Raw genomic sequence first — 25,575 nt, forward strand, 5'->3', positions numbered from 1 at the left:
AGGCAAAAGAAGGAAAATCCCATGATCATAGAATAGATGCAGAAAAAGCATTTCACAAAATCCACATCTCTTCATGATTTGAAGAAAGCTCCCAGCAAACTAGGAATAGAGGGAACTTCCTCAACTTGGTAAAGCTCCAAAAATCCTACAATGAACACCACACTTAATGAGAAGTTAGATGCTTTTCCTCCGAGATCGGGAACAAGGCAGGGATGCCTCCTCTCCTGCTTCTCTTCAACATCTTACTGAAAGTCTTAGATAATGTAATAAGACAAGAAAAGGAAATAAAAGCCATATTGATGGGGTGATGGGAGATAGAACTATTTCTGTTCTCAGATGATATGATTTTGTCAAGAATCTCAGAGTCAGCAATAATAACAGACAAACCTGGTACTAATCAGCAATTATAGCAACATTGCAGGATGCAAAATTAATATACAGAAATCAGTTGCTTTCCTATATAGCAGCAATGAACTGGTGGAATTTTAAATTAAAAACATAATACCATTTACTTAAGCACACACCAAACGGAAGTACTTAAGAATAAATCTAACAAATTAATACAAGATCTCTATGAGGAAAACTATAAAACTCTGATGAAATAAAGAAGATCTAGATAAATGGAGAGAGATTTCATTTTCATGGATAGTGCTATGGTTGGAATGTAGGTGCCCCCTACCCCCAAATTCATCTGCTGACCTAACCCCTAAGGTGATGCTGTTAGGAGGTGGGGCCTTGGGAGGCTGATTAGAGTGTGAGGTCAGAGCCCTCACAAATGGGATGGGAGCCCTCATGAAAGAGGCTGGGAGTTCATTTGCCCCTTCCACACGTGAGGACACACACAGGGCACCATCCGTGAGGAACCTCATCTCCTAGCACCCTGATCTTGGACTTCGTCCCCCAAAACTAGGAGAAAGACACTTACTTTGTTTACAGACCACCCAGTCTATTTTCCTGTAGCTGCCCCGTGGACTAAGACAGATGGGACAACCCAGTACTGTCAAGGGTTCAGCTCTTCCCAACTTCAGCTATAGATTCAACACAGCCCCAGCAAGGTGTGTCACGCCATTGACAAGCTGACTGTAAAGGTTATGTGGAAAACAAAATACCCAGAATAGCCCAGAGATTTGAAGAAGAAGAGCAGAGTCAGAGCCCGCACTTCCCGACTTCAAGACTTGCTGTTCTGCCTTGTAGGTGAATGGGCCAAGCAGGCTGTGGCATGTCAGCTCCACGGGGTGCTATTTGGCAATAGAAAGAAGTGAGCTTTGAAGCCGTGAGAAGACACGGAGGAGCCTGACATGCCTGCTACCAATGAAAGAAGCCAACCTGAAAAGGCTACACACTGTGTGATTCCAACTCTGTGACACTCTGGAAAAGGCAGAACTGTGGAGACAGTGAAAGGATCCATGGAGTCTAAGCTCCGAGTTTAGGGAACGGCCTCTATTTAATGTTCTGTCCATGCTCCATGAGTCGCTGAAACATCTCATGCTGTCTCCTGTCCATGAGGCACCTGCATCCAGGACTGTGCACCTAGGGCTGGGCCAGGTCACAGCACCCAGGGCCAGGTCAGAACACAGCACCCAGGGACGGGCCAGACCACAGCACCCAGGGCCGGGCCACACCACAGCACCCAGGGCCGGGCCACACCACAGCACTCTGTTTTTGCCTGGGACTCCTGCCTACCCCAGTGGTGACCCAGCACCTCGGCCCACAGTGCCGTGGTCCTCAGGTTGCCCCCTCTGTCCCTCCTGCCACAGTGGGGTGGATAATACCCCAGAAACTGCAGTTTGGAGCTGCTTGTGGGACACAATACACTGCCCCAAAGTGGTCTCCAGGAACCTCCTTGACACCCATGAGTGTCACCTCAGTGACCTAGGAGCCATCCTATGGTATCTTGCAAAGAGGCCAGTGGCCACCTGCCCACCGGGCCCAGCAGGAGTTTGAGGAATGGATCCCTGCCATCCTTGCTCATACCCCACCATGGGTATGGAGCTACCTGTCCATAAAAAGAAAGACCGAGGCCTGGTTGTGAACAATAGTGAGACCGGCCCTGCCCACGGGCGGGCCTGTGTCCCTGGGCCTGACCTATCCACTGGGGGCTCCAGGGAGGTGCCAGACAGCCACTGGCAAAGCCCATCTGGGAGGCACCCTGCCGCGAGCTGCCTCTCTCACCGTCACACACAAACCTCTTCCCTGGAATATGAGTGATGGAGGCTGGAGACGGGGAAGAAATCAATGTTATTAAATAAATTCATGTGAAGGTCTGAGTGAATGGTAATTCTGCAGCCCTCTTAAATATATTCACGGGTTTAAAAGAGGATGCCAATTAGCTCCTGTAAATCTGCAGGCTGGGGGCTCTCGGGGGACCATGGAGCAGAGCGTCCGATTCCAGGTCATGGGAGGGAAATTCATGAGCCACAGGCATGGAGCAGCCACCGGGGGTCTGTTCAGGATCGGCGACCTCGTCGAGGCCTCCTCTCGGGGGCCTCCCTTGCTCCCATCAGGCTGCATGCGGGGCAGAAACAGGTTGTGCTCCAGGCTGGTTGGTGGGCACAACGATGGGATAGTCACCTCATCCTTCTGGTCTCTTCCAGCTAAGAAGTATAGAAAGGTCGCGGGCAAAGAGATCTACTCGGATACGTTGGAGAGCACACCCATGCTGGAGAAGGAGAAGTTTCCGCAGGACTACTTCCCCGAGGTGCGTAGCGAGGCTTTCTTACCAACGGGTTTGCTTCCCAGAGTGAGCCCGTCAGAAGCGACGCTGAACACGGAATTTTCGCATTGCACTGTTGCTGGTCTCAGCTGCCTGTTGTTACCTCTGATAATCCATCTTCCTGGGAGTCCAGGCTCCTGTGGTTGGTCTGGGCTGTCGTATGTCCGGTTGTTACCTCTGATAATCCATCTTCCTGGGAATCCAGCCTCCTGTGGTTGGTCTGGGCTGTCACATGTAAGGGCAGTGAGAATCTAAGGCATTAGCACCACAGCAATCGGTAAATTCCTGAATCCTCGTATCCACGAAAAAGAAGCTTCGCCAAAAGATGTAGGAAAATTATTCAGCTCCCCTGGTGTGCACCTGGGGTCCCCTGCACGCCCAGCTGGGAGAGGGTGGGCTGGCTGGTGGTAACCAAGACAGTGGCTGATGGTCGCATGTGCCATGGTGTGAATGTGGGGCAGGGGCACGGTCCCGTGTCCGATACAACCTTGGTGGTTGCACCAGGCTGCGAGCAGCAGGGTCCCAGCAGTTATGCATGCGTCACACGGAGAGTTTAGAATCAAAATGTGTGGAAGGCATTTGTCATCTCACTGCCAGACGGTGTTGATAAGAAATTGGTGTTTCCTTCTGGCTGCCATGCTCTTTTGCTGAGCTGTGTGTGTGCAGCTGTTGCTCTGTGCACGTGATCTTTGGGTAAACCTCACACGCGGCATTGTCGGTGTCTGCCTCGCTGTGTAGTTAACCTGTCGAGGCAGCGTTTGCTGCTTTGCCCTTCCTAATCTGCTAAATCACAGTGGGGTGCAGGCACCGTGGCCAGAAGCAGCCTGGGCACTGAGGCGGGTTTGGGGGCATCCAGGTACCGTGGCCAGAAGTGGCCTGGGCACTGAGGCGGGTTTGGGGGCATCCAGGCTGTGATATAGGAGCTCTCGTCCGGACCTGTCTGCGCGGCCAGCCCCAAGAAGGATTGCTCCGCAGTCCTGTCTCCACGAGAGTCGTGCAGGCTGAGGCTGCTACGGAGCTGACTTCCAGCAAGGCCACAACTTTATTAACTTGCTTTATGGCCCACACCTTGAGTGAGGGACTGTGGCTGCCCCGTGAAGGATGGGGCGCTCCTGTCACCCCGTGGCTCGGCCTCCTCATCCATCTTCCCTAGGCCAAGGACACCGTGTCAGTGAGCCAGCCTACCGTCCTCAGTCCTGCTTCCGTCACCGCCCGCTTGCCTCCCTCTGCTCCGGGTGTCCTGCGGTTGGAAAAGGACACACAAGGAAGCTCCGTGGTCTTCTCCATGCACAGTCGCATCCCTGGGTCATGATAGCCTCCCTGAAGGGGCCGCCTGTGGTGCAGGCCCATTGGAAGGGCAGGGTGGCAGCTGTGGTTCCCCTGGAGAGCCTGTGAGCTGAACTCTGGCCTCTCTTGAACTCAGCCAAGGCTCTCATCTCAGAGTGACCGGAGACAGACTCAGGGCCCTTTGTGGGAAGCATAGGTGCTGGGGGGGCCTGGGCTGGGCGGGGCCATGTGCTGCTACTTGATGGCATGAGGAGAGCAGCTGTGGGCGACCGGGCTGGTCCAGGCAGGGGCTGTTGACCCAGCACCTTGTCTCGGGACACATGTGACCGCATTGCTGTCCAGGGCCATGGCTGGACTAGGTGCTGCTGGGCTGTCCCCTCCTCACCAGGTGTCCACTTATTCACTGGGTCCTGTCCACCCTGGATGGGGTAGGAGAGCCCACAGGGAGCCCCATAGTCCCTAGGGGTGAGGGCCGAGGTATGTCGCGAGGGGCCAGGGGCCACAGGGTCTGCCAGGGTGGGAAGCTCAGGGGCAGCGGGCCCTCAGCAAGGAACAGATAGTCTAGGGTCCTCCCAGGCAGCCACACAGGCTCTGACCCTTCCGTACCTCACCCCGCCAAGAAGCAGCGGAACCTCCTTCTTGCACCCACACCTCAGGCTTCTCTCCTGGACCCAGCAAGCGGGGAGTGAGGCCGGGGCCCAGGCTGAAGTTGGGCAAGGTCTGGGGGCCTCTGCTATGACTTTGCCACCCTTTGGAGGGTGGGTGCCCCGGCAGGGGTCTGAGTGTGGCCCCTGGCCTTGGTCCCTGACGCCAGTACTCTGAGTCCTCTGTGATGCTAGGGGCCTGCTGGCGTGGGTCTGTGGAGGGCGTAGCATGGGGGGCTGCCCCTCCTCCAGGAAGAGCAGCCTCAGCCCCAGTTTGTATAGAAACTCCAGCCCCCAGCCTGGGTCCAGCCCCTTCCCGCCTGCCGTGGACCTGGCTCCAGGGACTGCAGTGTTGTGTCCACAGGCAGAGGAGAAGGCAGATTCTGGGAGGTAGACGATTCCTGGGAGGAACAGGCGCCGAGCCTCTGTGTGTGGACCCGTCTCTCCCCTGGGAGAGCAGCGTGTTGCTGTCTGCGGCCTGGTGGTCAGCTGCTCAGCAGATCCTCGTGGCTGCTGGTGCCTGGGATGGGGGGCCAGCCTCTGCCCTGGGCCAAGGCCTCCCTGTGGGTCAGGGCCAGCCCTGCTACGTCATCATCTTAGAAATCCTCCCGGGACCCGTGTGTTTGATGGTCTGCAAAGGTTTTCCGACGTTTCCTCTTCCCTGGTAAATTAACAAAAGGAAACTTATTTTAAAAACTATAAGCTTCTAATGTTCTGTCCGTAGTGTGGGTTTTTAACCCCACAGAGCCTGTGTGGCGCCCCGTGTCCCTGCTGGAGGGAGGAAGGAGGAGGGAAGGGTCTGGGGAGCCATGGGGGTCCCAGCCTGGCAGCCCGACCCGGCCTGCCCCTCCCTCTCTGCCTCTGCGCCCGACCTCTTGCTGTGTGTGAACACATTTTGGAGGAAGGAACTAGTTTCAGACTGATTTCTCTTTCTTTTATTACCGTCACTTAAGGGTAATCTAAATGTAATTACCTCGATGGAGGTATAATGCAGTCTCGGGTAATTACGGCCGCCGCAGAAACTAACAAAACTTTCTCTGCTGATTTATGGATGCTTTTGGCTTGGTATGAATTTCAGATGATGCCTCTGGGAGCCACACTCCAGATAATGTGAGGCCATTTTTAAAAAGCAGATTTGTGTAGTCGATCAGGGCGAGTCATTTTTTTCCTTTTGCCCGTAGTGAGAAATTGGTTGTTACCATAGATCACAGGGCCGGCGGCAAGCTCTTATGAAAGATGAATTAATTCCACTAATGCTCTGAGCGGGCCTTCGGCGTGAGGGCTGTGTGGCGATAACCTCCCCGCAGCTGCTCTTCTCTCCGTGGCGATTTATGCCGTCTTTTAGTGGATGAAACCGGCTGGAGCCGCTATCCATCTGCCGGCTGCAGGAACCCTATTAATGGGCCTGAGAGAGACTTCATGTCGTCAGGTGAAGGATGTGCCCCACCCCCACGTGATGTGGTGTCATTTCTCTCTGGGAGTAGAGGAGCCCACATGGGCCGGGGGGCGGCCACCTCAGGAGAGCGGAGCCACGGCCGTCCCATCTGCAGGCTCCTGAGGGCTCCCGGAGCGAGGGCTTTGAAGGTGGCCGGTGAGCCCGCATACAGCCTGAGATGGAGGAGACCCCCAGCCCTGGCCATACACCCTCTGCTTCCATTTGCCGTGGCCTGAGCAACAAGTATGTACATCCAGAAGCTTCTGGGGTCTTCCTGAGTCCTGAGCATGTGAGCGGTGGCTGAGGCCCCAGGATGCCTGTCTCTGCCTCCCAGCACTTCCTGGCCCTGCTCCGGAGGACGGTGTGGGGTGTGGGGTGTGTCCACCTCGGGCTGGGGTGCTCAGGTGCGCCCGTTGGGGTGTGGCCTCTGGGAGGGGCCCCTGAACCTGCTGATGACTCTGGGGACCTCCTTCCTCTTGGGCCACCCCACCCCAGCCCTGGCTGCATGCTCGGGGCTTGGCCAGCAAGGGGAGTGAGGCATCAGGAAGTGGGGAGTTCAGTGCAGGAATTGGGGCGGTGGTTCCAGTTCTGGTTCTTTCTCCAAAGAGCTGGCGGGTTCAGGCCCGTTTTCTCGCTGGGGAAGTGAGGGCAGTGCCTGTCCTGAGTGCCGGCGGGGCCACGAAAGGGTGCGTGGGACACCCTCTGTGAGGACTCTCCCCGCACCGCACATCCCACCCTAAACCCAAGGATGTGACCGCACCTGTAGCCACGGGCCATGGACTGTCAGGACACTGTGGGCTGTGGCTTCATGTGTTCCTACTGTAAAATCCCTGGAAACCTAGTCTTAGCACAATCGTAGCTGCTCTGATGAGCTTACCTCAAAAGGAACTTATTTTCTACAAATACTTTAGAAAATAGTTGGTTATGATAATATACTGTTAAATTTTCTGAGATTCATTTGCAATTTATTTTAAAATCTTAAATTAGAATCCTAAAGTTACAGTTATTACCAATTTATATTATTCAAAAATAACATTGTTTTTTGTTTTATTTGTTCAGTCTATGGATAATTAATGTTGAAAAAAATTCTCCATTACTGTGGAAAACTTAAAAATCTAAAAAAACCAAGAGGTACACACGTGCACATAGATTCAAGACACACAAACACACACCTTAATTAACACAAATAATTGAAAACTCAGGAGAAGAATAATTAATTTTGGTTCAAAAATTTACAAATGCCTTCCATTTTTAATGGAAGTAAAACTGTTGACGGTTATAGCAAATTCTAGGTAAAAACCTGGTGTGCTCAGTTTGGGGTTTCTGCTGTACCTGTCAGAATTCAGAGGCGTGCGTGCAGGGAGGTGCTGTGTCCCTGTGTCCCGGGTCCTACTGCCTGTCTGGAAGCAGGATAGGCAGTGCCTGGGCACAGGTCTGCCACACGTGGGAAGTGCCTGCCCCTGCGTGCCACGGAGCACCTTTGCTGTCTCGTTCCACAATGTACTCTGGGTCTCTGGCTCCAGCACTCTGGGGCTCTGGCTCCAACCAGCGGGACCGAGACCCAGCCTCATGGGCTGTCCCAACGGGGGATGTGGACAGCGCCTGTGCCCAGGAAGTGGGCTGTGGGATGCTTGGGGTGGGCTGGGGCTCACGTTTACACAGGGGTGACTGTGGGCTTGGGGAGTGGCAGGGGCACTAGCGTGAGTCTGGACACGGGAGCTGGCAGAGGGCATCTGCCAGTGCTGGTTAGGAGCAGCCTCCAGGTTCCCTGCCCCAGTGCTGGTTAGGAGCGGCCTCCAGGCTCCCTGCCGAGCCCACACACCGGGGTTGGGACTCCCCTCCCTCCCGTTGGGTGCCCCTACCCTTCGGACTCACCATTTCTCCCAGAAGAGCTGGCCCTGACTGTCTCACAAGGCCAGCTTCCCCTGCAGTCACCCCTGTGACTTGGTGCAGGCAGACACCTGTCCCGGTCACCTGGTGATTGCATCGCGAGGACAGATCCGGGTTCTTGTGGTCGTTGTCCGCTGGCGAGGACATGGCTCTGGGCTCTTGCACTTGTCAGCCGTGCCTCCTGCACAACCCTGTGCCCGCGGTGTCCATCTTCCCGTTCATGTTGACCACAGGTTTCTCACCCGCCAGCCGGAGGCCCCTGATGGAGTCGGTTTCTGGGGAACTGGCCCTCGACCGTCTGCACACACACGCAGCTTCACCCCCCCACACACACACAGCTTCACCCCCCCACACACACACACACGGCTTCACCCCCCACACACACACAGCTTCACCCACACACACACGCGGCTTCACCCCCCCACACACACACACGCGGCTTCACCCCCCCCCACACACACACACGCGGCTTTCCCCCCCCACACACACACAGCTTCACCCACACACACACACGTGGCTTCACCCCCCACACACACGTAGTTTCACCCACACACATGCAACTTCACCCCCACACACACACGCAACTTCACCCCCACACACACACGCAGCTTCACCCCCCTACACACACACGCAGCTTCACCCCCCCACACACATGTAATTTCACCCCCCCACACACACGCAGCTTCACTCCCCCACACACATGTAACTTCACCCCACACACACACATGCAACTTCACCACCACACACACACACGGCCTCCCCCCACACACATGGCTTCCCCCCCCACACACACGCAACTTCCCCCCCACACACACACACGCAGCTTCACCCCCACACACACCCACACGCAACTTCACCCCCCCCACACACACAGCTTCACCCTCACACACACATGCAACTTCACCCCCCCACACACACGGCTTCACCCCACACACACACACGCAACTTCACCCACACACACGTGGCTTCACCCCTCACACACATGCAACTTCACACACACATGCAACTTCACCCCCCCCCACACACGGCTTCACCCCACACACACACACAGCTTCACCCTCACACACACATGCAACTTCACCCCCACACAGACACGCATCTTCACCCCCCACACACGAGGCTTCACCCCCCCCCACACACGCAACTTCACCACCACACACACACATGCAACTTCAACCCCCACACACACACAGCTTCACCCCACATACACACATGGAACTTCACCCCCACACACGCGTGGCTTCACCCGCACACACACACATGCAACTTCACCCACACACACGTGGCTTCACCCCTCACACACATGCAACTTCACACACACATGCGGCTTCAACCCCCCCCCCCCCCCCACACCCCACAACTTCACCCAGACACACACGTGTCTTCACCCCTACAGACACGTGGCTTCACCCCCCCACACACACACGCAAGGCTTCACCCTCACACACACGTCGCTTTACCCACACACACATGTGGCTTCACCCACACACACACGTGGCTTCATCCCTCCACACACATAGCTTCATCCCCACACACACGACTTCACCCACACACACGCGGCTTCATACACACGCCACACACACGCACAGCTTCACCCCTCCACACACACACACACACACACACACACAGCTTCACCCCCACACATGCATGGCTTCACCCCCACACACGCAGCTTCACCCGCATGGGTTCTGAAGGCTCGGCCTGACCTCTGCAGCATCCGGTTCCCGAAGCATGTCAGGCCACCCAGTCCCCTGCAGACAGGAGGTGTCGAGGCACAGAAGATGAGCTGCTGGTGCTCTAGGGGAGTCGTTGTGTATGGAGACGCCTCGGCCTGCAGGGACAGTGCCTTTTCTCCTGGAAAGATGCCTGCCTCCCACTGTGACTATTAGAGGGGCCTCACCTATTTTACTGTAGATTTGTCACCAGTCATACGTCCAGCCTTCTCCCATGGCAGCCCCCATGGGATGAGAGCCCAGCCTTGGGCCCAGTGACTGTGGCGTAAATCTGCCAAGAGACCATAGGTGCAGTTCTTAACCTCTGAGCCTCAGTTTCCCTTTCTGGTTGGCCTGAGGGTTGGGTGTGTGCCTGTGTGTCGGGTGCCAGCCCACAGCAACTACTGGTGCACAGAGCCACACCCTCGCAGCTGCCCGGCAACATGGGCTCTGTCCTCCCGTCCTTGTGCCCGAGGCCTCACAGCTGGGACTTGAACCCGGCAGCCCGCAGTCCTGTCTTACCCACTGCCTTGAGGCCCTGGATGCTGCTGGTGTGGATCATGTGCGTGGCTGGGCTGTAGGGGGTGGGTGGTGGCTGTTCCAGGTAGGCGGTCTCTCCGGAAAGCGTGGGCTGGATTGGGATGTGTGGAAGATGGAGGAAGGGCGTCTAGACAGGTGACAGGCAGCTTGTCTGGAGTGCAGGCTGAGTGAAGGGGAGACAGTCCAAGCATCAGGGGGTGTCCCAGTCAGCTGCACTGTCGGCAGGAGCATAGAGCCTGCTGTGGGGCATCAGCAGCACCAACTTCTCCCCACAGCTCAGCTTCCCACTGATGTGTTTCCATCGCAGACACAGTTACCTACGGGAAATGAACACAGAGGCTCCCCAGGGCAAATGGCCTCCCTGAGAGAGGAGGCAGACACATTTGGAATCAGAGACAAGCGTCTGGTGCAGCATGCAGGGAGCCCGTCACCCTGCCACCCCGCCATAGAGCTCCGTGGATCGTCTGGGCATGGCGCCGCGCAGCAGCCAGACCAGTAGCCTGGGGACGCCTTGGCCAGCCTCCAGGAGCTTTGGAGCAGCCCCTGTTGTTTGGCAAGCAGGGCGGCCTGAGAACAGCAGGGGATGTGGGCTCAGTACCAGGGCCAGCTCGTGGTGTGAGGACAGATCCTCCTCAACAAGTAGAGCCACAGCCTGGCTCCAAGTGCGTGGCCAGGCCGGGAGGAGTGTACAGGGAGTCTCTGTACCTTCTGCTCAATTCTTCTGGAAGCCTAAAGCTGCTCTGAAAAATAAAGCCTATTACTTCTTTAAAAGTCTGCTTACCTGGGGCCTGGGACTTTACAGGTGAGGGAAGAAGGACCAGCCCTGGAAGGAGGAAGCTCAGAGCCACCTGTGGACCCTGAGGGTGCATCTGTGGGTGCCTCAGTATCACTGGGGAGCAGAGACCCCAGAGCTTTTATGATGCTGGGTGGGGCAGCCATGGAACTGCACAGGTGAGGAGGGGGGCCTCTCTCTCCAGGAGACTGCAAACCAAGAACGTCTATGAGACGAGCAGACACCAGAATACAGATTCACCCTAAATAAAGTTGATTTCATGGGAAAAGCTGACAGACTTTAAGTATGTTTAAATTGCTCAAAGTGATAAGTGAAAGATAGGGTTCATTAAAAATGTGATTCAATTAAAACAGAAATAAAGCAAGAAAAGGGAATATGAAGAAGAACCTGTAGAAACATTAAACATTCTGCATTAGAAATTACAGAACAGATTCTAGACTAGATGTGGTCAAAGAGAGAATCAGAGAATTAGACAGTGTCATCAAGGAGTTCATCTAAACATAGCGAAGACAGACAAAGGTTTGTGTGTGTTTGGTTGTTTGTATGTTTTTTATTTTTATAGGCAAGAGCAGTTAAAAGACATAAAGACTATTAAGAGGCTCAGATACACCCAAAGTAAATTCCAGAAAGAAGCAAGGGGGAGCAGTGGTGGAAGTGATAAGGGGAAATTTTTAGAAATTTAATTCCCCAGCACAATTTGGACACAGAGCAGGATATATAAAAATAAACCCGTACCTGCATGGCATTCAAGCTTCAGAATATTGATGACAAAGAGAAAAACTTTAAAACAGCCAGAGAGAGGAAAACATACATTCAGAGGATTCACAGTTTGTGTGCTGGGGTGCTGTTTACAGCAGTGGTGGATCCAGAGCGCAGGGGAAGAACGCAGTGTGTGGGAAGGGTTGGCTGGCTTCAGCATCACCCCCATCAGTGTGTGGGGCTTGGAATTTCCCTTCTTGAGCATGGGTGGGAGCACTTAGGGAGGGGGCAGGGAGCGCTTGAGGTGGGGGCAGGCAAAGAAGGGCCTCACACCTGGGAATCCACAGCCCTAGAGCCCTGCCCAGGAGGGAGCTGGGGGGGATGCTGTGCTGGAGGGAGACGGGGAGAAGGAGACGGGGCTGCAGGGGCCACTGTGCCACCAGGTGCCACCAAGGCCAGGTGAGATGAAGGGCGAGTGTCTGTAGGATTTTGCCTGTGGAGGCTGTGGTGACCTTGCAGAGAGCATTTGGGCAGCTGTTGTCCGGCACGTGTGCATACTGGGGGAGCCAAGGGGGACGGTGGCCCGTGGGGAGGTGGGGTCAAAGGGAGAGCCTCTGACCTCTGCACTCTCTGTGTTAGATAGAGGGAGTGCGCCATGCCGGACCCTTCCTTCCCGGGTGTTTCGTCCACGTTAACTCCAGATTCCCATCTGCTTTCATCTCCTCGGCAGACCTCAGGGCGTGATGGAGGAGACAGGGTCTTCCCTGACCTGTTTTCCTTCTCCACCAGCCCGTGAGCACCAAGAACACCAGCCCCTGTCCACCGCCTGCCCCCGATGGTGCCAGGCCTGTGGCTGCTGCTGGGAACGGAATGGGTGGTGCCCTGCCCTGGTGGCTGCCATTCCCCCGCCACTGCCTGAAGCGCTTTGCTTTTTGGACCTTGGACTTGACTCTGTCAGCCTCCTCCCAGTGCCTTCTGTGATTTTCAAGGGTTTCCCAAGAGGCCTAGGCTGTGAAGCTACCTGTTCTGCATGGCTGTTTAAATTAAAATTAATGCAGATAAAGTGGAATCTAAAATTCAGGTCTTGAGTCACACACTTCGCATGCTCAGTGGCTCTGGTGTCTGGCCACTGCTGTACTGGGTGGCCCAGCAGAGGAACCTGCTGTGGTGGGAGGTGGGAGGACAGGAGGGCCTCCATGCCATCTCGAGGGGAGCCCTGCCACCTCTTAAAGAACCCCCCTCTTTGGACTTTCATGCCGGTGACTGTTTCACCTTGAATTTGAGGAGTACTTTCAGACCAGAGCTCAGGCTCCACGATTGGTGGCTCTGCTGGGTGGTGGGGATCAGTGCGCGGCATCGGTGGGTGGGTGGCATCAGTGGGTGGTGGGGATCAATGAGAGGCCACACACAGTCTTAGGGTGGGCAGCTTACCCACTGTCCAGGAGCCTGGCTGGGTGCAGCTACTCACGTCTTCCCTGTGGTCCAGCCGAGGGCGGCCCTGTGTGCCTCGAGCTCCCTGCTCAGCCAGCATCTGTGGTGACAGTGGTTTCCCTGCATCTGCTCTCACACCGGGACACGGGGCTCACAAGAAGCAGGCTGGTACGTTTCTTCGTATCTTCCCCCCGCCCACCCCAGGCTGAGCATCACCAGCCCCTGCAGGCATCTCTGTGCAAAGCCCCACTTGAGGACGGGTGCACAGCTCAGTTTTCTGTAGCGCGGCACCATCAGTGCTGAAAGAACACTGCTGTTTTTCGGTTGGAAAGCGTCTCCTGTGTTCCTTAGGTGTGTGGGACCCACGTGTTGCTCTTGCCTGCTTACTCCGGCTCATTCGTGTGACGTGTTTATTTTTCAGTGCAAATGGTCAAGAAAAGGCTTCATCCGGACAAGGTGGTGCATTGCAGACTGGTACGTGGTGTCTCTCTCTGCTTTGTCAATTTCCATAACATTTCTTACACTTTTATATCTTGCACAAGTGGCGTGTTCCCTCACACCTCATTGGAGGCTCTACTGATTTTGTGGGAGGACCCCCAGCTGCCTGACCCCCACCTGCCACTCTGACCTTTTTTGTTCACAGCGACGCGTTTGGAGCATTGTCACTGTTCCCTGTAAGTCAAACATCTGGGTGCCCAGTGCCCGTGGAGACACAGTGACGGCCCCGGTCCCTCCCCGCAGCTGGAGAGTTCTGCTGGCCAGAGCCCGCTGCACAGGGAAGTCAGCAGGGAGGCCCCCTAGTACTGGCACCCCGTGGCTGCCCAGTGAGATGGCGTAAGAGCCGCCTGGCAGCCTGGTCCACCAGCAGGCCGAGCACAGACGTAGCGGAGCCTGTGTCATCCACGTATCCTCCGGCCTGGCCTTTCTGTGGTGAAGACGTTCTCGATAGCGCCGCCCCACCTTTTCTGCATGATAAGAAACAGAAACCTGTTACCTGCTTTCCTAAGGTGGCTTCCAGGTGGCTCCCCAGCCTGTCCCTCCAGCCATCACATCTCATTTGAATGCTGTTTTTATTTTCCTCTCATGGATTTTCCAAAACTTCACTGCCTGATTATCTGCTGCTGTGTAACAGATCGCCCTAAACTTAGCAGCTTTAAAAAACACGTACAAGGCCGGGCGCGGTGGCTCACACCTGTAATCCCAGCACTTTGGGAGGCCAAGATGGGCGGATCACGAGGTCAGGAGATCAAGACCATCCTGGCTAACCCGGTGAAACCCCGTCTCTACTAAAAATACAAAAATTAGCCGGGCGCGGTGGCGGGTGCCTGTAGTCCCAGCTACACGGGAGGCTGAGGCAGGAGAATGGCGGGAACCCGGGAGGTGGAGCTTGCAGTGAGTGGAGATTGCGCCACTGCACTCCAGCCTGGGCGACAGAGCGAGACTCCGTCTCAAAAAAAACAAAACAAACAAAAAAAACCCACGTACGAGGTCATGGCTGTGAGCGTCTCAGGACCCAGGAGTGGCTTTTCTGGGGCTCTGGCCCTGGTCACCCTGGGGCTTCCAGAGGACCCATCTCCAAGCCCACTGGGGCTGTGGGTTTTTGCCCCTCCCCTCGAGCCTCTCCCTGGGGCTGCTCAGGGCAGGACATCCCCAGGAGGAGTCCAGAGAGTGAGGGGGATGGAGGGAGGCAGGGGGAGGCTGGGGAGAAGGGAGGGGAGGGAAAGGAGGAAAGAAGGGGAGAGGGAGGGGGAAAAGAAGGAGGTGGGGGAAGAGTGAGAGAGAAGGGTAGGAGAGGAGAGTGGGGAGGGGGAGGGGAGGAGAGGAGGAGGGAGGAAGGAGGGGAGAGAAAGAGGAAGAGGAGGGAGGGGGAGGACAGAGGTTGCTGAGGTCCTGTGCCTACCCCAGACAGTGCGGGCTGCCAGGCCGCCCTTTGCTTTTGGTCACAGGAAACAGTCTTGGCATGGTGTGGGGACACACGGGGCACGTTCACCAGGCAGCGTCACTGGGGTCACTGTGGCAGCTGGACCACAGGATGGAGGAGGGCAAGGCCGCCTGCACACACTCATTCCTGGCGCCTCCTGGTAGGGAGACAGGGCTGGGTCTTGGAGCCTGTGGAGGACATGTGGGCAGTGAGGGCTTTGTGGGACAGTGTCCAGACCGTGCCGAGCCCTGCACTGACCTTCCCTGGTGAGGGGACACGTCCTTGCCAGCTGAAGGTGCTGAGGGTCCCCTGCAGTGTGACAGAGGCCCAGGCCTTGATCAGGCCCTGCCAAGTCCGCGTGCCTGGAGGCCAGTAGCCGGCCGACGGGGCTTCCCGAGGGCCTTCCCTTTGGGAGTGAAATGAGGCACTCTTCTCGCCTGTCCCTGTGCCCTCCACCCTGCCTTGCGGGGTCCCCAATGGGTGCAGCCGGCAGCCCTGGGCAGCTGAGGCTGAGGCTGAGGGGTGGCCCTTCCTCTTAGCTTAGCCATCAGGGAGAGTTTCCAGAGTCACCTGTAGTTTTTCTCTTTCAAGAAAAATAGCTCACTTTTTAGTTGCCCAGAGTAACTGCATTTGTAAAGATGTATTCAGACTTCGCTGGAGGTTTCCTGTCCACTGGCCTTGTCGGCAGACAGGTGGGTGGACAGGTGCCCGGCCTCGGGTGGCTCCGCACGGCGGGGGCCGGTGCAGGTCTCACCCTCCCGGGGCTCCTTGGGAGAATGAGGTGTGACCCGGAGGCTCCGGCCCTTAGTGACGTGTCCTTTTCTCTTTTGGTTGTAGTGCCTTTGACTTGGTGAATATCCATCTTTTCCATGATGCTTCCAATCTGGTCGCCTGGGAAACGAGCCCTTCCGTGTACTCGGGAATCCGGCACAAGGCACTGGGCTACGTGCTGGACAGGTAGGTGTGGGCCGGCAGGTAGGTGTGCTAGGCAGGTGGGTGTGGGTGGACAGGTGGGTGGGGTGGGCAGGTTGGTGTGGATGGAGAGGTAGGTGTGGGTGGGCAGGCAGGTGTGAGTGGAGAGGTAGGTATGGGTGGGCAGGTAGGTGTGCTGGGCAGGCAGGTGTGCTGGGCAGGTATAGGTATGGGTGGAGAGGTAAGTGTGGGTGGACAGGTGGGTGGGTGGGCAGGTCGGTGTGGATGGAGAGGTAGGTGTGGGTGGGCAGGCAGGTGTGGGTGGGCAGGCAGGTGTGAGTGGAGAGGTAGGTATGGGTGGGCAGGCAGGTGTGCTGGGCAGGTATAGGTATGGGTGGAGAGGTAATTGTGGGTGGACAGGTGGGTGGGTGGGCAGGTCGGTGTGTCCACCCACCCCTGTTGGCCACTGGGAAAGGCTGTGCCCGCTCTGGGAGACACACTCTGCTCTGTGCTTGCTGATTTGCTGATGGCCCTTACTGGAGTTGCCCCATGGAGGTGGCAGAGCCCCCAAGCCCTGTCCACAGGCTGGAGCTGCACCCTCACCATGGACTTGGATGGGGATGGCTTCACTTTCTCTCTGAGTTTTTTGTGGGGAAGATGAGAAAACAGTGCCATGGGGTGCTGTGGTGGAAGGTGAATAGGACACTGAAGAGTCAGTGGGAGCGTGGGGGCCACCTCCACCTGTGCCTGGGCCCCTGCCCCCCAGTGCTCCAGGCCGCTCCACCGGTGATGCTGTGGAGATGACGGCTGTCACTGGGAAGCAGGGGACCCCCATTGGTGGGATGTGTCTGATCTTGGGACCCGTGTCCCTCCCCATCTACAGCTGGGCCTTTTGCTGAAGCTCAGGCCCCACAGCCAGGCGGCCTGGGTTTATTCTCTGCCCGTTCCAGTTAGGCCCCATATGGAAACCTTTCCCGCCAGCACCCCCATGGTTGACAAGACAGTGCTCCATCAGCTTGGGCTTGCATCAGTGACGAACACAGGCCTGAGACCATACTGTGTTCGTCACCCCAGGGTGGTCCCTGATTTCCACCTGAACCCCATTTTGCTCCCCAGAGGGCCCCTGACCTGAACCCCTGCCCGGCCCCCGTGCATGCAGAATGCCGAGTTGCACTCCCAAGTAAGCTGCGAGGGCCTGGAGCTGCCCTGCACCTTGCCGGCCTTCCAGCAGCTGGCCTCCTCAGACCCCGACCTTCTGTTCCTGGGGCCAGCCCCTCCCACCCACACCTGCCTCACCCTGGGCTTGTGCCGAGCAGAAGGACTGAGTCATTCCCAGGCCACCACCATTCCTGGGGCACTCACAACTGCCTGGGGCTGCACAGGCAGAGGCAGGAATTGGGGGGGCACTGAGGTCTGAACCCAGAGAGGGAGGAGGCTGGGCAGGGCCTAGTACTCTCTGAGCCTTTGGGAGGCTTCCTGGGGAAGACAGTGGGAGGAGCAGTCCATGTGGAGGGGAACGTGGGTGGGGCCCCTGCCCCTGAGTCATGTGTGGTATGTGGCCAGCGCCATCAGATTCTCAAGAGCAGGAGTGGGAGAGTCCTGTGAGAGGCATCCCCTGGGGACTGTGTGGAGTACATTTCTACCCAAGCAAGCCCCGTGTCCTGAAGGGTCCCTAAGGCAGGTGGGGTCATGAAGGAGAACAGCAGCCAGCAGGTCCCTGCCTCCTAACAGCGCCTTTTAAGGATAGTGTTCAGTTAGCATGTGTGTGCCTGTGCTTGCATGCATGCACCCACACATGCAAACACCTGCACACATGCACCCACATACACCTGCACTCACATGCACCCACATACACCCGCACTCACATGCACCCACACACGCATACACCCACACTCACATGCACCAACACACGCATATACCCGCACTCACAAGCACCCACACATGCATACACCTGCATACACCCACACTCATATGCACTGAGTGTACACACCTTGTGTGCATGCAATTACGCATGTGTATGATTTTGTGTGTCTGCATACAGTACACACATGTGAGTGTATGAGCATTTGTGGGGGTTGTGTGGGGGTGGGTGTGCGTGCATCTGCACGTGTATGTGTTCGTGTGTGCATGTGTGTGTGCATTTGTGGATGCTGGTGTGTGCATGTGTGGGTGCATGAGTGCATATATATGTGTGTGCACATGTGTGGGTGTGTGTGGGTGCATGTGTGGTGTGGGTATGTGTGTGGGTACATGTCTATTTGGGTGTATGCATGCTTGCAGGGGTGTGTGGGGGTTGCATTGTGTGTGCACACATGGGCACATGTGAGTGCACTTGTGTGGGTACATGTGAGTACGGGTGTATGTGAGTGTGGGTGTATGCATGTGTGGATGCATGTGAGTGCGGGTGTATGCGGGTGTGGGTGCATGTGTGGGTGTATGCGGGTGTGGGTGCATGTGTGGTGTGGATGTGTGTGGGTACATGTCTGGGTGTGTGCACGCTTGCAGGGTTGTGGTGGTTGTATTGTGTGTGCATATGTGGGCACATGTGAGTGCACTTGTGTGGGTGCATGTGAGTACGGGTGTGAGTGCAGGTGTATGCATGTGTGGATGCATGTGAGTATGGGTGTATGTGATTGTGGGTGTATGTGGGTGTGGGTGCATGTGAGTGTGGGTGTATGCAGGTGTATGCATGTGTGGGTGGTTGTGAGTGCGGGTATATGCGTGTGTCGGTGCATGTGAGTGTGGGTGTATGCGTGTGTGGGTGCATGTGAGTGCGGGTGTATGTGGGTGCATGTGAGTGCAGGTGTATGTGGGTGCATGTGTGCAGGTGTATGCGTGTGTGGGTGCGAGTGTGGGTGCATGAATGTATGGGTGCCTGTGTGTGGGTGGCTTCATGTGCATATGTACATGTGTCTTGCTTGTGTGGCTGTGTGTGGGTGCGTGTGTGTAGGTGCATGTATCTGCGTATTTGGATGTGTGCAGGGGTGCACTGATGCATGTGTGCATGCATGTGTGGGGGGGCTTATGTGTAGATGCATATGTGTACACTTGTGTGGGGGTACATGTGTGGATGTGTATGCGTGTGTGGGTGTGCATGTGCCTCAGAGTGTGCATGTGTGTGGGTGTGTGCATGCATGGGTGTGGGCGTGTAGGTGTGTGTGGGTGCATGCGGATCTGTGTGGATGCATGTGTGCTAGGGTGTATGCGTGTGTGTGTGCATGTGGGTGTGTGTGTGCATGTGGGTGTGTGTAAAGGTGTGTATATGTGGGGGGAGCATGTGCACCTGGGTGTGGATATGTGTGTAGGTACGTGTGGGTATGTGTGCATGCAGGTTGTGGGTGTGTGGAGTGCATGTGTGTGTGTGCAGGTGTGGGTGTGTGTGCATCTGTGGGTGTGTGCACGTGTGTGTGTGCGGGTGTGGGTGTGCACACGTGTGTGCACAGGTGTAGGTGTGTGTGCACGTAAGTGTGTACCTGTCATAGCTCAGCACTGTGCATCCTGAGGAAGGGGTGGAAGGCTGGATTCTCCAGTGGGTGCTGCTCCAGGGGAAGCTGGAGCTGGTGGGGCCCCTCCTGAGCGCTGGCTCCGTCTGCTGCTGTGGTGAGTGTGGCCTGCGTGGCTCCTTGCCTGCTGCCTTCACGATCCTCCCAGGTTCCCCACAGGGCTCTGCACAAGGAGTCTGGGGTGGGCCCCCATCCCTGTGCTGTTATTAGCAGGTATGTGGCCTTGGTTCTCCTCTGCATCTGGCCCCTGCTGAGGGCCCTGAGTCGTGGCCCCTTATCCCCTCTGACCGCCCCTGACCTCCGTCTCCAGAGTGATGGAGCCCTGGCTCCCTGCCACTAGCCTGGTCGAAGAAGAGGGGTGGCAAATGCGGGGCCTGGGTGCTGCTGTGCTCGTGGCCACGTTCTGAGGCCGGCCCTCAGCCCTGTGCACGGCCACGCCCTCTGCAGGGGACCTGTCCGGCCTCCCGGGCATCTCTGGAGCTGGCACTGATACCGAGGCAGGGACAGGTCTGAGCCTGGGGACTGTGCTCTCGACCGCCCACTGTGGGGAAGCAGCACAGGTGGGGGATGGGGGCCTGGGGCTTTGTCAGCCACAAAGTGACTGATGACCGCCTGTGCCCTGGGCGCCCTCCCTGGACAGCATATCAGTCGCCCAGGGAGAAGGGCCTCACCCACAGGAGCGGCTCGGTTCTTCCTGCCTGATCAGCCCTCAGCTTCCAGGCCCCAAGCGTCTCGGGGACCTCCCACGGAGCCCCAGAGCAGGGAGGGCCCTGCCGTGTCTGCTGTTGGGTCTTGGTGACAGCGGTTAGGTTGTCAGCATGGCATGGCATTAAAATGTGTCATCGCCCCTTGCTGCCATGGCTCCGCGGCCTCAAGAAAGCAGCCTTTGGGCTTTTGGGCCACTTTTCTGCGTCTCTGCATTCCCATGAATGGCTCCTGCGGCGCGCTCAGCCAGCCGCAGATCCGGACCTCCGCGGCGTGGGGCGGGCCGCGCAACACAAAGGGAGGCTCTGTCGGAGTCGGGAACAATGGGCCGCCCTTTCACCGCTGCTGCTAACCTCTTGGCAGCCACCAGCAGACCGCATTCTGCTGTGCGGATCGGGCAGGACAATGCCGCGCGGCCTCTGAATGGACGCTGCCACCAACGGGGCCCCATTCAGGGCGTTGGGAACCGGGCGCACATTGTCTGCCCCGCAGGGAGACAGCGAGGAGGCTCCTGCAGCCTCTTCCTGGTTTAATCTCCCGGCGCGGCTTCCCAGGTCCGTGTCCCTATCAGCTGCAGGGCCGGCAGCGCCAGGCCCAGGAGGGAGGGCGGTTCCCAGCCCTGGAGGAGGGTGCCGGCGGGGTTAAAACCCAGAGGCACCAGTAGGACCTTCACACCATTCCTCTAAACCTAAAATCATTCCAGAGTAGGAAGATGATTGTAAAACAACTGAGAGACAAACTCCGAGTTCAGGTCTTCAGAAGCGGCCCAGGGCGAGTGCTTCGGGGTGCCTGCCACCACCACACCGGTCACAGGGCTGCCGGTCAGGGCTCTGCCGGACTTCTTCTCACAGATGCGAACCTTTACTTTTTTGTGTGTAATTTTTGAAATTGTTGCTGTCAACCTCTTGTTATGAGAAGTTTAAAAAGAAGACAAATCCCTAGTGAGTGAAGAGTACCAGGCTCTGGGCAGGTGTTGGCGGCATCTGTGCCAGTCTGGGGTCCTGGACCCTGGGCGAGGCCGGGCCGTGCACACCCTTGTGTGGCTCTGGGAGGCACCGAGCACTCAGCCCATGTTGGGGGCAGCCCCGGTCCCTCTCCTGGACACAGGGGGCAGCCCCGGTCCCTCTCCTGGACACAGAGGTCAGCCCTTGGGGGGCATCTGGGGGCGGAGCCAGAGGTGCACGCCAGCCTTCCTAGGCACCATCCACTGACGCGTCCTGAAACCTTCCTGAGCTTTCAGCTGGGAAGGAGATTTTCCCATAAGTGACAGGACTCTTTGTCTCCCCTCTGAAATGTGGCCTGGCCTAGTTCAACAGAAACATTTTACATTACAACTGTGAAATCTCGGCATAAAGCACCCCTTTGTCCCCCCATTATTTTCTCACAAATACAGTCCATTGTCATGGCGCTGAAGTTAATTTGATCAACATTGGGACATTTAACTTTTATGTCCAGTCTAAAGAGTTGTTTCATGCTCATTTTGGGCATTCAAAGGAAATGATTGCCAGAAAAATAATGTTCTTCTGAACAATTCCAAGCAATTAGTTTCCCAGGGAGAGGCGATGTGATGCCCGCGCCCCCAGCCCCGCTTTGTGGTTTTACGGAGGGCCATCAGTTAGCTGTCAGCCGCTCAAAGAGCCCCCAACCTAAACGTTTCTCTTTAGACGTTCCCAGAACTTGCCTTGCTGTGCGGCCAGTAAAGAAAAAAGCTGCTGCGTCTCCAGGCAAAGGCAAACTCGGCACTAAAGATCTGGGTCACCCCGAGTGCTCCTGGCCACAGGGCTGGCTCTCGCGCTCCTTACACTCCCGCTGGCCTCGGAGAACAGCTCGCAGGCTCTTACTGGTTGTGGGCTCGTCCTGATCAGGCTCTCTTAGATTTGGAGACCTCAGGGTGGCCGAGGTCATGGGTCTGCGGAGCCCACCAGGCACCCTGTGGTGTCCCTCCGCATGCCCAGGACTCCTGGCAGCACAAACTTGTGCCCTCTGCCTTTCCGCTGCTGTGAAGCCCGCTGCCTCTGTCCCACGTTAGCCTCTCCAGGGCGTGGTCGGTCCAGCTGCTGCCCAGCAGGAGGGGCTCCTTATGCCTGTGCTTCAGTTGATCCGTGGGCTGCGATCTTTATTTTGTTGAACACAGAGTCAAGCGCCAAGAAAGGCGGTGCCGCTATGCAGGGGCAGCACCTGCACCCAGCCACGCACCCTGCACGTTCTCCGCATGTTTCCTTTCCTTAAGAAACAAACCATGTGGACCCGCAGGTGCCCCGTCCTCCGTCCTGAACCCCACCCTGGCCCCCAGCATCAGCCTGAATTCAGCACCCATCACTCCTTTGCAGCTTTCTGGCCTCTTGTGACACAGGCACGGATGTTTCGGTACTTTTATTATGTGCCAGCATGGAGGTGAGCATCAACATTGCCGTGACGTGTGTGTGTGGCTTATGTCTTTACACATGTCGGTGCCCATGACCAGCGTGTTCAGCATCACGTGAACGGAGTCTGCCGGACGTCTCCGCGACCTCCAGCCATGGTGCTCAGTCATGGGACTCGCTGCCGGCTGTCTGGAGAGCGTTTGGGTGGTTCCTGGCCCTTCGGTGGCAGACAGGACAATGCCTGTGCTGGGCCATGGGGGCCGTGTGTCTCCACTCCTGCTGGTCCTTTCCACACCCTGAACCCCAGCATCACCACTGGCATCTCAGCCCTTGGTGGTGTGTTTTCTGCTAACTGGGGAGGAGTGGGGGGTCCTGGAGGTTGAGGCACTTCTGTGCCGCACGTTTTTGTGGTTTATGGCGATGTCCGAGCAGAGTTCGAGAGGATGAGTCTCAGAGTGAGAAAAAGAAAAGTAAAACGGCGATGCTCCGTGTGGAGAGTGTGAGAGCGGTAGCTGCCAAGGGAAAGCCCTGCACAGCCCTCCTGCCACCCTGCACGGGGCTCCCCGCACAACCCCGCCCAAGACCACTTGATGTGGGGATGGACCATCGAAGGGAGTGTGGGCTTTAAAAGGTGCCAGACACTGAGGAGGCACATGCCGCTGGGGCCCAGGATGCCCCCAGCCCTGAGACTGAGGCCCAGGGCCCGTCCTAGCCCCGACCGCTGCGACACAACTCTGTGGCAGGGCTTCACAGCCCACCTTAGTTCTCAGTCTGAGATCCGAGTTCTGGTGACGGCTTGTAGACAGCGGCCTTCTCACAGCGTCCTCACGTGGGGGCAGGAGGGAGGGAGGGAGAGCTGCTGGTGTCTTCCTCTTTTACAAGGACACCCTTCCTCTTACATCAGGGCCCCGCCTCCCACCCCACCCCGTGACCTCAGGTGCTGGCCGCTAAAGGGTTGGGGCTCTGAGGCTGGGACTTGGTGGGGAAGTCGGGGGGCCTTTGGGTGCAGCACTGGGGATCAGCGGGTTGGTCAAGGAGCTTCCCCAAGGGCAGTGGTTGCTGCGACTCCACCCAGTGAGCAGCCAGGCCGCCTCAGGCACTCTGCGGGCTCTGCTAGCCCTGAGGCTGACCCTGCCGCTTCAGCACGTCCGGCCATCTGCCCGGGTTCCGCCTGGGGGCGCCTTAGCCGGCTGTCTTGCAGGTTCTGTGGTACCTGGGTTCTGCCTGGGCGTGCCATAGGCAGCCGTCTTGCTGGGTTCTGTGGTGCTGGGATATTCGCCCTGAGGGCTTGAGGCTTCAGGGGGGCAGAGCTCACGGTGGGTGGAGTAAAAAGTGAAGTCAGGAAAAATAGTCCAGCAGTTTCTAGGAAGGTAAAAATAAACAGGCTGGTGTGTTTATTTTGGGGGGATGAGTTTGTTTAAAGTGGCTTAAATACATCTGCGGTGAACCATGCAATGAGATGTTTATGATTAAGAGAAACTTTTAAGCGATTCAGTAACTAAAATATTCTCAGTAGTTTTAGTAATTTTATATTGTTGATGTTTTTGCTTGTGTAAAGTTGTTTGATCGGAGAATGTGGTCTCTACCATAGCAGAGAAACAAACCAACTTTAATAGATTCCCAATTGTACACACCTTAGGCCTTTAAAAGTACAGCGCCAAAGGTTTCAGCTACCTTTGCTTTCAGTGGTTAGAAAAAAAAAAAGGAAAGAAAGAAAAAAACCAACTCCTAGCACGTTAGGTGTCCTGGAGGAGAGAGGATGAGTGTCTCGTGGCCAGTTTGCTTCCCACACTGCACTAGCTCCACGGAAAAAAAACTTGCCTCACGTGAGGCTGATAGTTTTTAGGGCCCCAGTGGGACCGCCGATGACGCTGTCCCGCCGCCTCCCTGTCACCGTGGGGTCTCCCAGTGTTCCAGGCCCCGGCAGCCTCGCGCCAGGTTCCCACTGCTGTGTTAGGGAAGCGCCCGCTGCCAGGTTCCCACTGCTGTGTTAGGGAAGCGCCCGCTGCCAGGTTCCCACTGCTGTGTTAGGGAAGCGCCCGCTGCCAGGTTCCCACTGCTGTGTTAGGGAAGCGCCCGCTGTTGGAGATGTGTTTTGGAACGTTCAGCCCGGGACTCTCCCGAAGTCTTTACTCTGCGGTGTCGTGAGGTCGCAGTTGTCCCGGAGACCGCGGACGAGCCCCCCATGCCCTCGCGGTGGGCAGCTGCTGGGACGACGAGGCAGCCCCCCCTCCCAGTGCCTCCGTCGTGTAATGAGACCACTTGTCAAAACAGAGAGAGACACCATTTTCAAGGCCTAAAAAATTGATTTTTATGGCTCTTCTTGTAATTCTCTTTTTGAATTAGGCACATGATATTGATGTGGGCCTACGTTTTAATCATAATAGCTACTGACAAGGTAATTAATTTTAGAACAACTCTTTTTTTTTTCTCCTGCTCCAAATGGCACTATATTGAAATTGAAAGTGAGCTCTGGGAGGGCAGCGGGGCTGGTACTCAGGTGATTGCCTCGGCCGTGACAGCCCCTTCGTCTTTCGGCCGCCGTGCGCCCTTTAGAGGCAGCTGCGGTTATTAATGGGCTCAGGCTGTTCTGTCAGCAGAGCAGGGCGAGGAAGTGTGCTCCAGTTTAGGGTTTTAATGATGATCCTGCAGGATTCCAGACAGGACGATGACGCTGTGTCTCCAGGGCGTTGCAGGCCCACGTGGTGCGTCGCCCGGCGGCTTTCTTGGGAAGCAGGAGTAGCCAGGCCTGGGCAGGGCCTCCTGTGAGGGCAGCACCCCAGAGTCCTGAGAGAGAAAACTCGGTCAGTGGAGTGAGGGCCAGCCCAGGAGGCCGCGTTTCCTCTCTCTCCGCACTGGGGGACTTAGTCAAGTTTGTTCCGTCAGGGTTCTGCTGTGCGTTTAGCCGAGTGCGGCCGCATCTGCTCCTGTGACAGCGGCCCAGATGCTTGACCATGTGGGGACGGCTTGGTATCTTGTGGTCTTGCCTACACCTGGGCTTGGCTGGCTGCATCCTGCCCGCTGGCC

The 25,575-nt window shown here is 56.7% G+C and overlaps 1 protein-coding gene across 3 annotated transcripts in view; it reads left to right on the forward strand.

Annotated features, from left to right (window-relative positions):
• Positions 1-25,575, forward strand: part of INPP5A (inositol polyphosphate-5-phosphatase A) — a 195,294-nt gene that overhangs the window by 115,533 nt on the left and 54,186 nt on the right. For all 3 annotated transcript variants that reach the window (XM_050805523.1, XM_050805525.1, XM_050805524.1), the window contains exons 6-8: positions 2,595-2,698; positions 13,566-13,618; positions 15,903-16,022. In XM_050805523.1, coding sequence (XP_050661480.1) covers positions 2,595-2,698; positions 13,566-13,618; positions 15,903-16,022 — 277 coding nt within the window. The remainder of the gene's footprint in view (positions 1-2,594; positions 2,699-13,565; positions 13,619-15,902; positions 16,023-25,575) is intronic.

Source organism: Macaca thibetana, chromosome 9 (assembly GCF_024542745.1).
Source record: "Macaca thibetana thibetana isolate TM-01 chromosome 9, ASM2454274v1, whole genome shotgun sequence".
In the NCBI taxonomy this organism is placed as follows: Eukaryota; Metazoa; Chordata; class Mammalia; order Primates; family Cercopithecidae; genus Macaca; species Macaca thibetana.